The 16,011-nt window shown below is 36.4% G+C and overlaps 1 protein-coding gene across 1 annotated transcript in view; it reads right to left on the bottom strand.

Annotated features, from left to right (window-relative positions):
- Window positions 1-1,390: 1,390 nt before the first annotated feature.
- Window positions 1,391-16,011, bottom strand: part of ADAM22 (ADAM metallopeptidase domain 22) — a 2,281,988-nt gene continuing 2,267,367 nt past the window's right edge. Inside the window, exon 32 of the mRNA XM_044066314.1 lies at window positions 1,391-3,852. Within this exon, the coding sequence (XP_043922249.1) occupies window positions 3,832-3,852 (21 nt within the window). The 3' untranslated portion in view covers window positions 1,391-3,831. The remainder of the gene's footprint in view (window positions 3,853-16,011) is intronic.

Here is a 16,011-nt window from a genome sequence, read left to right as displayed (position 1 = left end):
TAAAGAAAGCACATCAGTGAGAGAGTCTGTGTCTGTATGTAGGGTGAACTACTAGACAGTCACAGCCAAGTGACAGGCTAGATAGACAAGTGAGCACATAAAAGAAAAACATAAGAGCTAGGGATAAAATGAATGGGCAGCAAAGAGGCCAGTCATAAGTGGAGTCTCTCAGAGATCGGTCCTGCGACCACTCCTTTTTGGCATTTTCTTCTCTGAAGCCAAGTTCAATGACAAGGGCCTCTGTCTGAATAAATTTGCAGATGATTGCAAATTAGGAGTAGTCAAAAAATCCTCCACTGGCACTAATATTCTCCAGGAAGGGCTGACACAGATAAAATAACTTGTATCAGAGCCATGGACTAAAACTAGATGCCATGAAATGCATAATAGTATCCCTTGGGAAGTTATCCACTCCTAGTAACCATGATATTGACAACACACCCCTAAGAGTTGACTCAGTAGTCAGGGACTTGGGAAAACACATAAACAGTAGTTTAGCCTTTGGCCATCATGTGTTTAAGTAGTGAGGAAATCATTCTATGTTGTGCAACTTATAAACAAAGGCATGGCATCTAGGTCCAAGGAGGTCATTGTTTCACTGTATTCAGCATTCATCTGACCTATGATTTGAGTACAATGCCCCCTTTGGTATGTACCTAACCAAGCACATCCAACAACTGGAACATTCACAGAGATTCCTCACTAAAAGAAACAAGGGCACAAGTATGCATATGCAGATTGCCTCAAAGCCCTACTGCTGTATTCTGCTTCCTATAGGCTGCTGACAGGAGGTCTATGCCTGGCATACAAGGCAGTGTCAGACCTCACCCTGATGAACCTTCTGGATATCTGCAAATCAAACAGCACCAGGATTACCCATTCTAAAGATTTAAACCTTGTCTGTGATATAACAAGAACCTGCTGGAGAGACAGGTAGGTATCCCAGATACTACCTCTTCTCAGGAACAGGTTCTCCATCCATGTAAAGCAGAGTTCCTCCCTAACCAAACTGGATGGGCAACAGGAAATTTGTCCCTGGTTTGGCACCCATGTTTCTAATGGACACAGGCAACCTGTAAATGGCTCACCTCCCAGGCCCCTGCTTGTAAATGTTTCATCTCCTAAGCCCCTGCTTACACTTATCAAGGTTACCAGAATTTGTCAGATATTCGGGATGCATGGCTAGTGTAAAAAGGCTCCCATAGTCATTAGCCTAGTGCACACCTATGGACCTATACAGTGTTTATCTCAGAAAAAGACAAGGTACTAGGTTTGATTCTCACCTTTGGTCACTCTCTGGTTATTGGCTAGGTGTGAAGTAGTCTGCAGACTGATTGCTTAGTATTTACCAATAAGCTATTTAAGTGCAATCAAAAGTAACACAGGAAAATCCAAAGCAACGTTTATTTTATTAAGGTATTATAAATAAAAGGCAAACATAAGAGATGAACCAGTGTTTAACTGCATGCTACCTTACTATAAGTTTATTTATCTACAATTACTTATAAGGAAATACAATGTTTATGTTTTCAAAATGCCTGTCATGAAATAATAGATAGTGACTTCAAAGTTCATGCTGGGGTTATGTTTGAAAATGATGTATTGCTCATATATAGGTTTGTAGTTCCAAAAGTCAGAGGTTACTATCATACTTGCACATCTTCCAAGCTAGCAGCGATTGACTACTCTTTTTTAGTTAATATTATTCAAATTTAATAAGTATTTTCTTATTAAAGTAAGAGATGTTTGCCCACGTCTTGGCTGAAAAGGGTCAGTAGACCAGTTCTCTCACCAGTTTGTCAAAAAGAAAAAATAAAATGAAATAAATAAAAGTTTGAGATGTGTGGAGCAGATATGTTTGCATTTTATGTAAGCTGTCCTATTCATACAAAACGTTAAGAACACTAGCGAGTTACCACTTTATCAGTTTGCAGTTTTGTTTCAAGAGACGTGCACAGTTATCAGTTGCATTTTACAGAATATTGGACAATTAAATCTTTAACCCATATCTTTATGTGCATGCTTCAGCTGCAAGTACTCCACCCTGTCAGGTTTTTGTCATAAAGGAATTTACTATTTGTAGATGAGATATAAGGCTAACAGCTATCAGGAGAGAAATCAGGACTTTGTATGCTTGGGAACATTTGGCTTGCTGTCCTAAATACAATGCACAAATGCATTTGTATCCTCTTGTTAAACAGATTCTGGCTATTATATAGAATATGCAGTATATAAAACTGCTGTTATTCTAGAATAGTTGAAGCTAAATGTATGCATGTTTCTATCAGTTTTCTTCCATGATATACATTCAAATTCATTCTAAAATGTTATTACTTTGACTAGCCACAGATATATGTACATGATACATTTTTTATACATCTGTTAAATATAATTACATACACATAGACATGAACAGTTATGATTATGGAGGTTTAACAGTACAAAACAAACTGCATAATTCTGGACACTTTTCAAATAAAAAAGCCAGTCAAAATTAAATCAAGAAAAATTTAAACTAATAGACTCGTAGTTCATCTGATGCTGTCTTTTATACAAACCAGCTTGGATACTTTTAACACTTTTAAGCAAGGCCATGAATAAGATAACCAGAATTCTCATTTCAGTGGTGATTTAGAAAAACAAAGAAAAATGTTCAAAATGAAATATTTTACAGTGGACATTAAATCCGAGAAAATAACAGCTCTGTGTTTACTAAGAGACCATTGTTAAAATGGTCAACATATTTTCTTCTAAAGTTGCAACTTATACACATCTTTGTAATGTAGGAATATTCTTTTAGAGTGGTTGTATCCTTTTCATCAGTAACAATATTATTTATAAAATACTTTAGGCATTCACAGTATTAATGCTTATGGTATATATACACACACATATATATATATATTTACATTATTGTAAACTATTTAGCAGTGCACAGTTGTGTGAAGGCTATCATAGCCATCACCAGACATAAGATTTCAGAGAAAATGTATATGCAGAAATAATGACACGGGACACATGCTGCCACCAACCTTAGAACAGCCTTCCTTGTGTGGGACAGTTTTCCAGCATATGTTTGTATTACATGCCAGTATCAACAAAAAGATACACTGCTGTAATACATGGGCACCAGCTGTGCAGTCTCCTTTACATACATTTCTGACATTTTCATTCATACAGCGGCAGTTGTGATATTGCAAGTCTTTTCAGACATATAGTTCTGTTTTGTACATAAATATACAGTTAAAATGAATACACTCTTAACTAATTATTCCCAAGAAGATTTTGAGCTTTTCACAGCGTAGTAGTGAAATCTTTTTCTTTCTTCTCATGCCTCATCCTAATATGTCGCTTCCTTTGAATTTCAAAAAATAAGTATGAAGTGTTCATGCATGCAGACTGTCAAAAATGACCACGTGCTTCAACATACAGTATTTATAAATCGAGTTCTTTGTTTTGTTGTTGTTTTTTTTTTAATTCCTGGAATGAGTGTCACACAGTTCGAAGATGAGACTACTGTTCAGGCCAGGAACTTTCATTTGTATTAGTTTTTTTTAACAAAATATTCATGCTAAATGTCTGTTGCAGATCTAGTTTATGTCCTTTAAAACATCTTGGTATACTATGGTTGTTATAAAGAATGAAATTGCTGCAGCCTTCAAAAAATTGCTCCAGGAGTTAAGAATATGAGACAGTCTTCAATGATGATTGTATTTCAGTCACTGGGTCTCTCTCAATAGGGCAGTTAAGTTCTTTGTATTAAGTTTTTTTGTTTTTAAAAATGTGAAAGAAATATAGTCCTGCTCTCGTCAAGGATGTCAAACGATTGTTTTAGATTGATGTTTCCCAAAGCTACACAAAAGAAAAATAAAAGATTTTACTGAGATAATTTTACTAGATGTCAACTAAAACTTTCTTTTCTGACCCTGAATAAATTATTTTATGCTTTAGTAAATGAACAAATGCACAAGACTGGTGTCTTAATTTTTTAAGCTTCTTTACATACAGGTATGCACAAAATTATTACTGACAAAGAAGCACTTCTAAATTTTGTAAATGAAAACAACACAAAGTCTGGACCCAAAATAAGAAAATAAGGCCCATTCTCCCCCAATAAATATGTCAGTAATCACTTGAAGATATAAAGTTAGAGTTACATAGAAAAAAAATCACATATTAATGTAATATTGATAAAAAGATTACGGCACACTTTGAACTAAAAAGATAAAAAGGTAAACATATCCTACTGGTGCAACTAGAGACTACTTTCTAATACACACAGTACATGTTGGACAAGCATGTAATCCATAAAATATGCACACAGGCTTAATGTTATCTCATGAGTAGAACAGAAGGGTAGAGTCATGAGTGATGAAAATGCGAGGACATTTTGCATGGGAGCCTGTAGACCAAATTCTTGGTTTCTAATTTTTATATTTATTAAGCAAATGCGGGTTTTGTTTTATTTTTTTGGTAGCCTGACAACATCATCATCAGTCCAATGTAAATACAGTACACTCCCTCTTATCCGGCCTATCTTTAACCAGCCTCCTGTTTAACTGGCCATCAAATTTCTGCCTTAGTCCTAGCAAAAGACAACAGAGAACAACAACACTTCCATGGCCTCTGGGCTAAATAATGATAGATATTTGAGTTTTAGACTTCATATTCATTAGAAAAATGCATACTAACACAAATCCTGTTATTCTATGTGATTTATAACCTATAAATATTATTTTGTATGCTTTTTCTGATTAACTACCCATTCATTTATCCACCTTAAAGTCCAGTCCCCGCAAGACCGTATAAGAGGGAGTCTTCTGTAAATACAAGTAATTTGACTGGTCTGGATATAATGCTAGTTAGATATTTAACCACATTAAAAATACTTTTATAAAAAGCATTTGTTCAAATGAGTGTTCACTCTTCTGGATTGCACCATTATATATATATATATATATATATATATATATATATATATACACACACACATATATATGGAACACATCATCATGGACTTAATAGACAAGGATATAGGGAATCTCTAAACTCTGGATCCCACACAGTTTGGTTTTATGAAGGCTAGATCATGCCTGCTCAACTTGGTTAACTTTGAGTCAGTCACCAGAGATGTGGATGAAGGCAAGGTGGTTCATACAGCCTACCTTGACCTGGCCAAGGCCTTTGATATCATTCCCCACTCAGGAATCATAGAAAAACTCATTAAGCTAGGCATCAATCCCTGTATCACTAGGTGGGTTGCAAACTGGCTCACAGACAGAACCCACACTATGAAAGTAGCTGACTCCAAGTCAGACTGCCGACCAGTCATGAATGGAGTCCTACAGTGTTCAGTCCTTGGTCCTCTCCTGTTTGATATCTACTTCACTGAAGTCCAGGGCAACACGAAGGGACTCTGGCTGACAACGTTCACAGATGATTGCAAGTTGGGAGCTATTATTAACTGCCCAAGTGATGTTGACATCCTACAGAAAGGAGTCACGGAGACCAACGACTGGTGTCAGAACCATGGCCTTAAGCTTAATGCCAAAAAATGTGTTGTCATCCCCATTGACAAAAACCCGGTTCCCATGAATTACCACATCGATGGTAGTCCACTGAATGCAGAAGGCATTATAAGACATCTGGGAACACAGGCTGACAGCAACCTCTCTTTTGACCACCACATTGCCATTGTGGTCAGAAAGTCCTTCTATGCGACCCATGTCATTACTAAGGGTTTTGCATCCAGGAAGAAAGAGGTCATTGTCTCCCTCTACTCTTTCCTCATTAGGCCAATCATCGAGTGCAATGCCCCATTTGGCATGTACCTCACTAGACACCTGGAACAACTGGAAAGGCTGCAAAAGTACCTCACAAAGAGGATCCTAGGCCTTAAACACTTGTCCTATATGGACAGACTCAAAAACCTACAACTATTCTCTGTCTCATATGCCTACTTAGAGGCAATCTCTGCTTGACATACAAATCCATGTCTGACCCAGCTCTGTTAGAAAAGCTACATCTAAAGAAATCCCAGTCCCTCCGCACCACACACTCCAGAGACCTCAACCTCATTGCCACAATCAATAGAACGTGCTGGAGGGACAGGTTCATAACCCAGAGACTGCCCATGCTATGGAATAGACTTCCCATACATGTCAAACAGAGCACCTTACTGGCCCTCTTCAAGAGAAATCCTGATGAGTGGATGGGAAATAGAAAATTCAGCCCAGGGATCACTACAATGGCTCTACTTAACGGACACACTGGAAACTAAGGTCAGGTGGCACAATGTCAGGGTAATCCTATGGGCTAGGCTAAGGCCATTAGTCTAGTACACGCCTATGAACCTATATATATATATATATATATATATATATATATATATATATATATATATATATATATATATATATATATGCCTCATGTACACAGACAACCCTCTCCTCCTACCACCAAACACTAATATATGCGAGAGATGCAATTACACAGCCAAACTGGAGGCAAAGCTCTCTCAACCCAAGACTGGAACTGACAGTCAAGAGGAGAAGGGAAATACTTGCAACACACCACCAGTCTCACATAGACCTATTAAACCAACACCGGCGAATAACACACATAAATACACAAAAATATACTCGGAAGTTCTAAATATAAATCTGCAAAAGCAACAGAGGCCTCCAAAGCAGACACCCAAGCAAACTCCACACCCCATCACAAACCATGAAACACATACTTCACATAATCAGTGTGCCACGCAATCATAGCCCTTAAGGCAAAATAACATACCCAACACACTAGTAAAAGACGACTCTATAGTCAGTTACACTGACGTCCCACTAACTAGGCTGGACAAACAGAAGATTACAGTTAGCTGCCTGTCAGGCGACAGGATCTGCCACATAACACAAGCACTCGGGTTGCTCCAGAACAAGTATAAATACGACTCTGTCATTGTCCAGGTTGGTGTGAATGACCTGAGACATACCTCCCTGGACTACATGAAAAGAGACATGGAAGAGCATAACCCAGGCTGGTATGACCCTGACCCTGAGTAACATCCTGCCCTCACCAAGAATGTTGCCACAGTATAAAGAAAAAATGATCAATTTCAACAATTGGCTAAGTTTCTAGTGTCATTCAAAGGGGATCCAGTATCTATCCACCTGGGATGACATGCTCGACAAGCCACGTTGCTTCACAAGAGATGGCTTGCATCTGTCACCCTTAGGCTTTTGAATACTGGCCAAGGCTTTTGCCGCCCCCATACTGCTTTTTTTAGGCAAGGCTCAAAAGACAAAGACACCACCGTAAATAGCACAAGTAACCAAAAACTGATGGTAATACTACTCAACGCCAGAAGTCTAAACCTCAAAATGCATGCACCCGAGGCACTCCTCAGTATGGAGAACATCGATATCTGTGCAGTAACAGAAACCTGGTTTAAGGCTCCAGAGAGCACCCCAGTCCTACCAGGCTATAACTCATACCATACTTTTGGTAACAGAACCCGGACCAAAACACAAAAGGTGGGCGTGTATCCATATTCATCAAGAATACCCACACCTCCAGGTTAGTGGCACAGCACAATGCCTCACAGATCATCCATGTGCAACTAACAACAGGCAAAACTGCAATTCAAATTGTAGCTTGCTACAGATCACCCATCATGGCCCAGGACCCCCATTCCATGTTTCTGGAGACACTGAAAAATATGAAGGTCCTACCAAACGCCCTAATATTAGGTGATTTCAATTACCCAAACTTTAACTGGGAGAATTACTCAAGTACTAACTCCCTTGCCCAATGCTTCCTAGAATTTATAAACTCGAATGCCCTGGATCAACTGGTCAACACCCCCACCAGAGGTGAGAACATATTGGACCTGGTCATCACCAACATGGGTGACCGGTGTTCCACACCAGAGGTCAACCCCTCGCTGGTTAGATCAGACCATAGACTAATCACTCTGGATATCCACATTCTGCCCCCACCCCAAATCAAGGAAACCACAGTGAAAAACTTTTCAAAAGCAAACTTCACATTACTTAAGACCGGCCTCTAAAGATAACCACAAAGCGTTCTTTAGCTATGTCAAGAACCTAAGTGGAAACTCTCAGATCTGCTCTGAGTTAGTGCAGAATGGCACAAAATACACTGAACTGACTGATATTGCCAACATTCTGGCAGACAGGTTTAGTGCAAACTTCTCCCCCCTCTCACCCCCTAAAAGGCCCATAACCATACCAGAAGAATGTAAAGCCCCGGCAATCACTGACACACAGGTTAAAACAGCCATATCCAAAGCCAAAAACACAGCTTCAATGGGACCGGACAGTGTCCCAGGCTGTGTCTTACACAAGCTCCAAAATGAACTAACCCCTCACCTAAACACACTGTTCAAACTCAGCCTCTCTACAGGCTACGTACCCATAGAGTGGCGCACAGCAACAGTTATCCCGCTCCACAAAGGTGGAGCCACAACGGACCATTCCATGATGGTGCACATCATCAAGGAACTCATTAACAGAGACATTGGGAACCTCCAGAGACACAAGGAACTAATCTAAGGGGGTGGCGAAAGCCAACATATTCTGACTAGGCTTATAGATGCCCTCGGGCAGATAGCCTAGTACTTACCTATGAACATAAATGTATATATACATATATATATATATATATATATAGATATATATATATATATATATATATATATATATATATATATAAAATAGTGTAGAGACATACACACAGATATAGAGAGGGGTTTACTAAAATTAACCAGACAGATATCAACTTTGATAACATCTACAACAAAAGATCAACAAAAAAAATGTAATATATTGCTACACATGTGCTGAGGAAAAACCTTTATTTCAAGTATTACAAGTTATAAAACCCAATGACAGATTAGGAGACATAGTGAATCTCACTGAGGAGGCAGAACTGAAATGGATTTGTAGGTTGGCTGCGCACAAGGAGAAAGGGCTAAATGAAGTCCTATCCATTAAACCATATCTCAAAGGTAGACCGCTTGGATAACAGCACATTTTACACATCCTTTATATAATTCTATCATCTATTTGCATTTCGATTTATATAATTTTTACATCATGTGCATTCATGCACAACACATTCTACATTTTCTACTATCTATACAAATTTTGGCCTGGCAGTAGGTAGTTCCGCATGATTTTCCATATGGAATATATGCATTTTGTCATTCAGGTTTTTATTTATTCATTTATATTTCATTTTTGTTGTATGAGATTTATAATGTTTCACACAAAAATTTTTATACAATTTATATAATTTTGACATCTTGTAACATCCTCATGTAATATGAGGCACATATATGCATACATATGGTTATTGGATATTTATTTGAGTTTTTAGTGTTTAATATCACTGGTAGTTTTTGTCTAATTTGTATCTGATGTAGTTCATGGGCATTCATGCACCATTAACTCCTACATTTTATTTCATATGTTTTTCACATTATGAATTTTTATGTATATTTTTTACACATTCTTTATATATATATTTATACGAGGTTGTGCAATATGTGCGTGCTTTTACCTTTTATTCAGATGTTAGATTGCTGTATGTTTCATTGTCAGATGAAGCATTTGCATAGATATGTTAAGTTGTATTTACATGGAAATTGCAATCTACTATATGTAGTGTTGGTACCTAAAGCAACACACGAAGGTCTATGGGGAAACTTTTGTAGTTTCCTGTTATTTTGATGTATTCTAGACTTGGTGTACTGCATTATGTGTACATATACATTGACTGCATTATTAGTAATTTAGAACATGTAGCACTGGCACTTTAAGTAACGCACGAAGGTCTATGGGAGGAGACCTCCGTAAGTTGTTTTAAATTTGGCGCCTCAACAGCGCAGTGTTGTTTGTTTGTCTGAAGAAGCGGCTATTATTTTGCCGTGAAAGCGCTCACAGTAATAAACGTTTTATACCTTAACCGATTGGTTGGATTTATTGAAGACTATCGAAGGTTTGGCCTGTCCTACAGTTATTGAACATTCTCAGTGGGGTTCATCTGGCTACGCTCCTTTGGGTTATTTGGTTTATTTGCACATCTCTTCAGAATTTGGTTGGTTTTTTACAATATATATATATATATGGGTCTACTTCAAAGGATTGAAATTTCACAAGATTGAACCTCTGATCAGTGAAGAACAGATGATCAAGGTTGTGAAATATTGAAAATAAAAAAATTTAACAAGTGAAAATGTCTTCTTTCATGTTTTGCAGGGGGGGAGGGCAAGCCACCCTGCAACCGCCACATCCCCAGCTACTTAAATATACCAACTTTGAGATCGCACTACAGTGAAGAGAGCAATACATTTCCTGTTCCGCACTGTATGGCGCTCTCCATTCACAATGTGCAATGTTTCATAACATAGATCATCTAGTCTTCGATGATCAGAGGATCAGTATTGTGAAATGTTGATCCTTTGAAGTACACCCATATGTATCTCTCTCTCTCTCTATATATATATATATATATATATATATATATATATATATATATATAGATATATAGATATATATATATATATATATAGATATATATATATATAGATATATATATATATATATATATATATATATATATATATATATAGTTTGCTATCTTTTTAGCGGATGCTACAATGTTGAATCACTTAATTATTTGACTAGAAAGTCAAAAGACAAAAATGCCAAGGACTACTTGGTTCAATATCTGGACTTAGCCCCCTTCTGGACCCATGTTAACACTTGTTCCTGTGACTCAATGTTTGACATTGTTCAAAGTAGTCTTTGGAATTTTCATCTTGTGTCCTTCTGGTTGTGTTGTTTAGCAAGTCAACATTGTAGTGATTGCTATAATTATAGTAAACCAGACACACACACACACACACACACACACACACACACACACACACACACACACACACACACACATTTATATATGTAAAATAATATTATAAGCATGATTCGCTCTGATCTATGCTGCGATTTGTGTATCTTGTAAATATTTCTATGTTGGAAAGACTTGCCTCAAACTCTCAGAATCAAAGAACATTACGGTGCGATTAGAGCGAATGATGCATATAATGCACTGGGCAGACATACCAGATCTTGTACCACTTTTGTTAAACTTAATTTCATAGTACTGGAACAACTAGAGTTATTTTTTGAGGACTATGCTACACTGTTAGAAGTGAAGGAACACAGATGGCAGCTCCTACTGGGAGTGGACTCAGCACCAGTTTTAAACGATAGCTAGAATTTAAAATGTGCATTGAGATGGCATTGCTAAATCTCAGATTTCTTGATACTTCACTTTACTCATGTTTTCTTCATGCTTTATTCATGTTTCAGGAAGTGTTATCTGTTTTGCATTTCTAAAATGTCATTGGTTCATCCTGAATTTATTGCTTTGTGTAACAATACTTTTCTTTTCCTTTGTGATCCTGATCTCATTTCTGAAGAAGGGAAAGAATATGGGAGAATAAAAGCACTTAAATAAATCAGTTCCAGAGAAGTTTTTGTCCTTGCTTCGTTTATGTTGTGCCAAAGAAGTTTATTTTACATGTGCTTTGTTGCTTCTTTTGTAAGTTGCTGGTTCTGTTTGTGGATGAAATGTACTTTCGACAAACAGAAGGACGAGCCCACTTCCACGAAAGTGCACTACATTGAAAGTGCACTTTTGCAAAAGCCGATTTCCTGAATCGTGTTACAGTGGGGATAAAGGGATATATCCTTTTCCCCACTGTAGTGCAATCTCAGAGTATGTATATTTAAGTGGGGGGGGGGTGCAGCCCCCTCATGGGGGGTGCAGGGGGGCTTGCGATTTAGTGAGGGGGGTTATGTTTTTTTTTTCATTTTGTGTTTTGCAAAAGTGCATTATCGACAAAGTGCACTTTCGTGAAAGTGAATTAGAGGGATTATGTTTCGATGAAACGTAATTTCAATGGATCAACATAAATTCATATATATATATATATATATATGTATACACACACACACACACACACACACACACACACATGTATTTCGTACATACGTTTATGTATATGTGTATGTGTATATATGTATAGATTCATATATATCACACCACAGCCAAACTTTAAACCCACCCTAACATCCATTAGAATGTTTGAACAACTGGTTTTAGCTGATTTAAATAAATGTACTTGCTCTACCTTACGATATTTTGGTCAAAATCATTCTTCATTTGAAAGGAAGGTTTCAATTGATTTGAACAATAATGAAAATGTAATTGTGACAATGGCTGACAAAGGTGCGGAAGGTCATATGCTACCATTCAAATGTTTTTCACTATCAACATTTGACATTGGATCCAACAGTAATTTTTAAAAACAAATAAGTGATTTACTTTTGAATATAGTTGATACGGGACATTATTTCTAAGGATATTAAGCAGAATATTGAAGGCCTAGTAACTCAGGCATTTTATTTATGAGCTAAAGTCCATAAATTAATATTACCCTCATTGGATAAACCAATTGTTTTGGGGGACCACTGACTGAACCAATTTCTATATTTTTGGAACAATATCTGAAGCCCCTTGTTTACAATGTTCCTTTTAGACTAAGGAATACTGTGTATAGTTTTGTACAATTAATGGACACTAGTGCAGTTGATAATACCTAATATCATTGTAACCTTGGTGTTCAAGCTCTTTATACAAGCATTCTTCCATACTGCTTGCTTACGTAATGTTAAATAATTTTTGGAATTAGCTGATATCTACCCTTGTGAGTTCAATGATTTTTTTAACTCACTTGACAGGGTATTAAATAAAAATATATTTTATTTTAAAGGTAAATGCAACTTACACTTTAGTGGGACTACTACAGGTACATTTTCAGCATCCAATTATGCAGACCTTTTTATGGGCTTTTTTTGAAAAACTTTGTATCTGTGTCACAGATACCAAAATATTTTTGTCTAAGATTGAAATGCTATGACATTTCTGGATGACTGCTGGCTGATGTGGTGCAAGGGGAAGCTTAAAGAATTTCTTCAATTACTTAATCACAGTGAATTTCACATTTCGTTTACTGTCACTTTTGATTTATTTACACCTAATTATTTAGAAGTAACTGAATAAGCCTATTGATGGTTCTATAAATACTACAACTTATTATGACCTTTATTTGTAAAAATTCTTTACTTTCTACCAACAGTTGCCACCATAGATATACTATGAAGAATATTCCTGTGTCTCAGTTTTCTTTAGACTGAGATGTCTATGCAGTACAGATACTGATTTTGATAAGAAGGCAAGGGTACTTTTCTACAAATTTCAAAGGAAGAGTTACATGATGTTGATATTAACAAAGCATATCAGATTTCAAAAAATCTCCCAGACATAACATTTTGTGTTATCAGGACCCTAATGAAAATAGGAAGTCTGCAACTGACATTTGTTTTACTGCCACATTTGGATATAACAGTTTTTGCATTAAAAATATTGTGAACAAACATTGGGCAGTATTAAAACAGGAACGTTTTTCACTGCAATTCTGACAAATGGCATTTTAGTTATTGTAAGGGTAAAACTTTGGTCAGATATTTTCTAAATACAAAAACAGTATTGTCCCTTTTAATCAACAAATTATAGGAATATAGTATATGCAGTAATTGTAGTTATTGCTCACACATACGTAAAACATTTTATATCTGTAAACACCACAAAGACTTAGAATATTTGACACTTGATTACATGGCAGCATGCCAATGTGGGGGTTTCTACATTGGCTAAACCTCATCTTTGTTTAAACAGAGGCTGATCTTACATCTCAGTGATATCAGATGTAAAAGGAATAGTGATACAATGTATAAACATCTGACTCACCCAACTGATTTTTTTTTCTGCATGGGAATATATTTCACTTTGTTTTACATGACTGCAAATGACATTGGTGTGTTGTTTGCATGTGGATGTAAAAGCTAACATTTTTTTCAGTTAATGTTTTTTATCTGGGTAGAAAAGGTAACAATCTAGTGGCTAATTCTATTATATAAATGAGCTTGTAGAAAAGATGGTTGTGGGGAAGCAATCTACAGCATCACAAACACTATTAAGTGATACCCAGCATTGTGATGAAATAGCTAACTCTAAGCAAGATAAATATTTTACATGACTGGAAATATCATTTGAGACAGTATTTGCAAGTGGAAGAATGTATTAATTACATCATATATTTGCACTTGTAAATATGTTCATAGGGAAGAAATGTACAGCATCACAGTCTTGACTGTTTGATTAATGGTATTCTGGAATATGCCACAGTGAGAATGTATAGCCAAAGCATGTAAGAGAAATCTACATAATTGCAAATTTCATCTGTTGCACTGTTTACCTCTGGATATAGACTCTCACATATTATTGCCTTGCAGTTCATGCTATTTTAACAATGAAACAATATTTTACTGCACAAAAAGATCATAAGGAAGAAACAAACAACTTTGTAGTCTCCATTCTTTGAGAAACAATATTATCTGACACCTGAAAGTGAGAAGTGCTAAGAAAGTATATGAAAGCAGAATTTATTTTTAAATGACTGAAGTATTATTTAAGGTACTATTTCCATCTGGATATAGGAGCTGAGATATTCTTGCTTCTTGGTTCATGTTTTTATAATGAGAACCATTTTCTGCAGAAACTAGATGATTTTAAGGATGCAAAATGAAATGATTACGGGGAGCAGCACTGATTCTTTGAAAATTGTTATCCTCTGATACTGACAGTAAGAAGTAATAGTACTAATTTTGGGTAAATACTTATGTTAAATAAGTTTAATCCTGCACTTGCATTTTACAATTCCTTAAGTTATTCTAGTCTACACAGAAATATAAATGCAGAGCTAGAAAGAAAAGTTGTTTTATAGCTGGGTATAGAGTTCCATTAACTGGTTGTTTGATTAATTATGGACAGAAGGGTTTGCTTCCACGGCTCTTAGTGTGAGAATAGGTTTCTGACAGGCATCATTTGTCTTGTCTATAGGGCTTCAACAGACCCTTTTCTGTCAGATGTATTGCACATTTCTAAGTCCAATGGTATCATAAACACCTGCTGAAGGGATCTCAATCTCTCTTGTAAAATAAATAAAATACAGAACCATCTCTCACGTCAAATAAAAACACAAAGTTTTTCTCTTACTCTATTTAAACGTAATTTGGATGAATAGATGGGTAACTGCAAATTAACCCCCAGTTTAGCACTCATATCCCTCACGGATAGGTGAAACATGTACATGTCCCAACATGTCATTCAGCCTCTCTCTGGGTCATTTGTTTACAAAATATAAGGGCTAAAACTACTATGGAATTGTCAGGCTATGCTTCTTAAGATTATCACAAATCCATAATATGGTAAGTACCGTAAGTACATATGAATCTATAAGAATTGTTATGAGGTAGATAGCTAACTGGATGTTTAACAGAACCAGTGTGTTTAGATAGACAGGTCCCACTTCTAAAAGCAAAATGTTTACCAGAGGTGTACCATAGGGCTCAGTGATGGACCCTGTCTTACTTGACATCTATTTCTTGGGCCTTCTGACCTACATCCTGGCGTCTGGTTATCCAAGTCTGCAGACAATTATAAATTGGATGTTGTTATTTGAGAATAAGAGACACTGAAAGGATTTAAATTCAGAGTTAAGTAGGGTGGGTAACTCCTTAGGAGTTAGAAGAAAAACTAAAGTTACACAGGTAATGTAGCAGGAGGGAAATAAAAAAGAGATTGGACGGGTGAGACTAAATGTCCACATAACTAGCGTCCAACTAATGGAAAAGGGGCTAATCATACAGTATAAAAGTATATAACACAAGTAGAGCACTATACTGTGGCATAAATAGAAATAAAATGACAACAGTTAAACTGCATAGATATAACCCCTAAAATGCATGCAAAGCTCATTTGTCACATTGAAATAAAATAAAATAAAATATGTCTGAAATGTAT

The sequence above is a fragment of the Protopterus annectens genome, chromosome 3.part1, assembly GCF_019279795.1.
Source record: "Protopterus annectens isolate FY-2018-M chromosome 3.part1, PAN1.0, whole genome shotgun sequence".
Lineage (NCBI taxonomy): Eukaryota > Metazoa > Chordata > Ceratodontiformes > Protopteridae > Protopterus > Protopterus annectens.
This window is presented reverse-complemented; position numbering and strand designations above follow the sequence as displayed.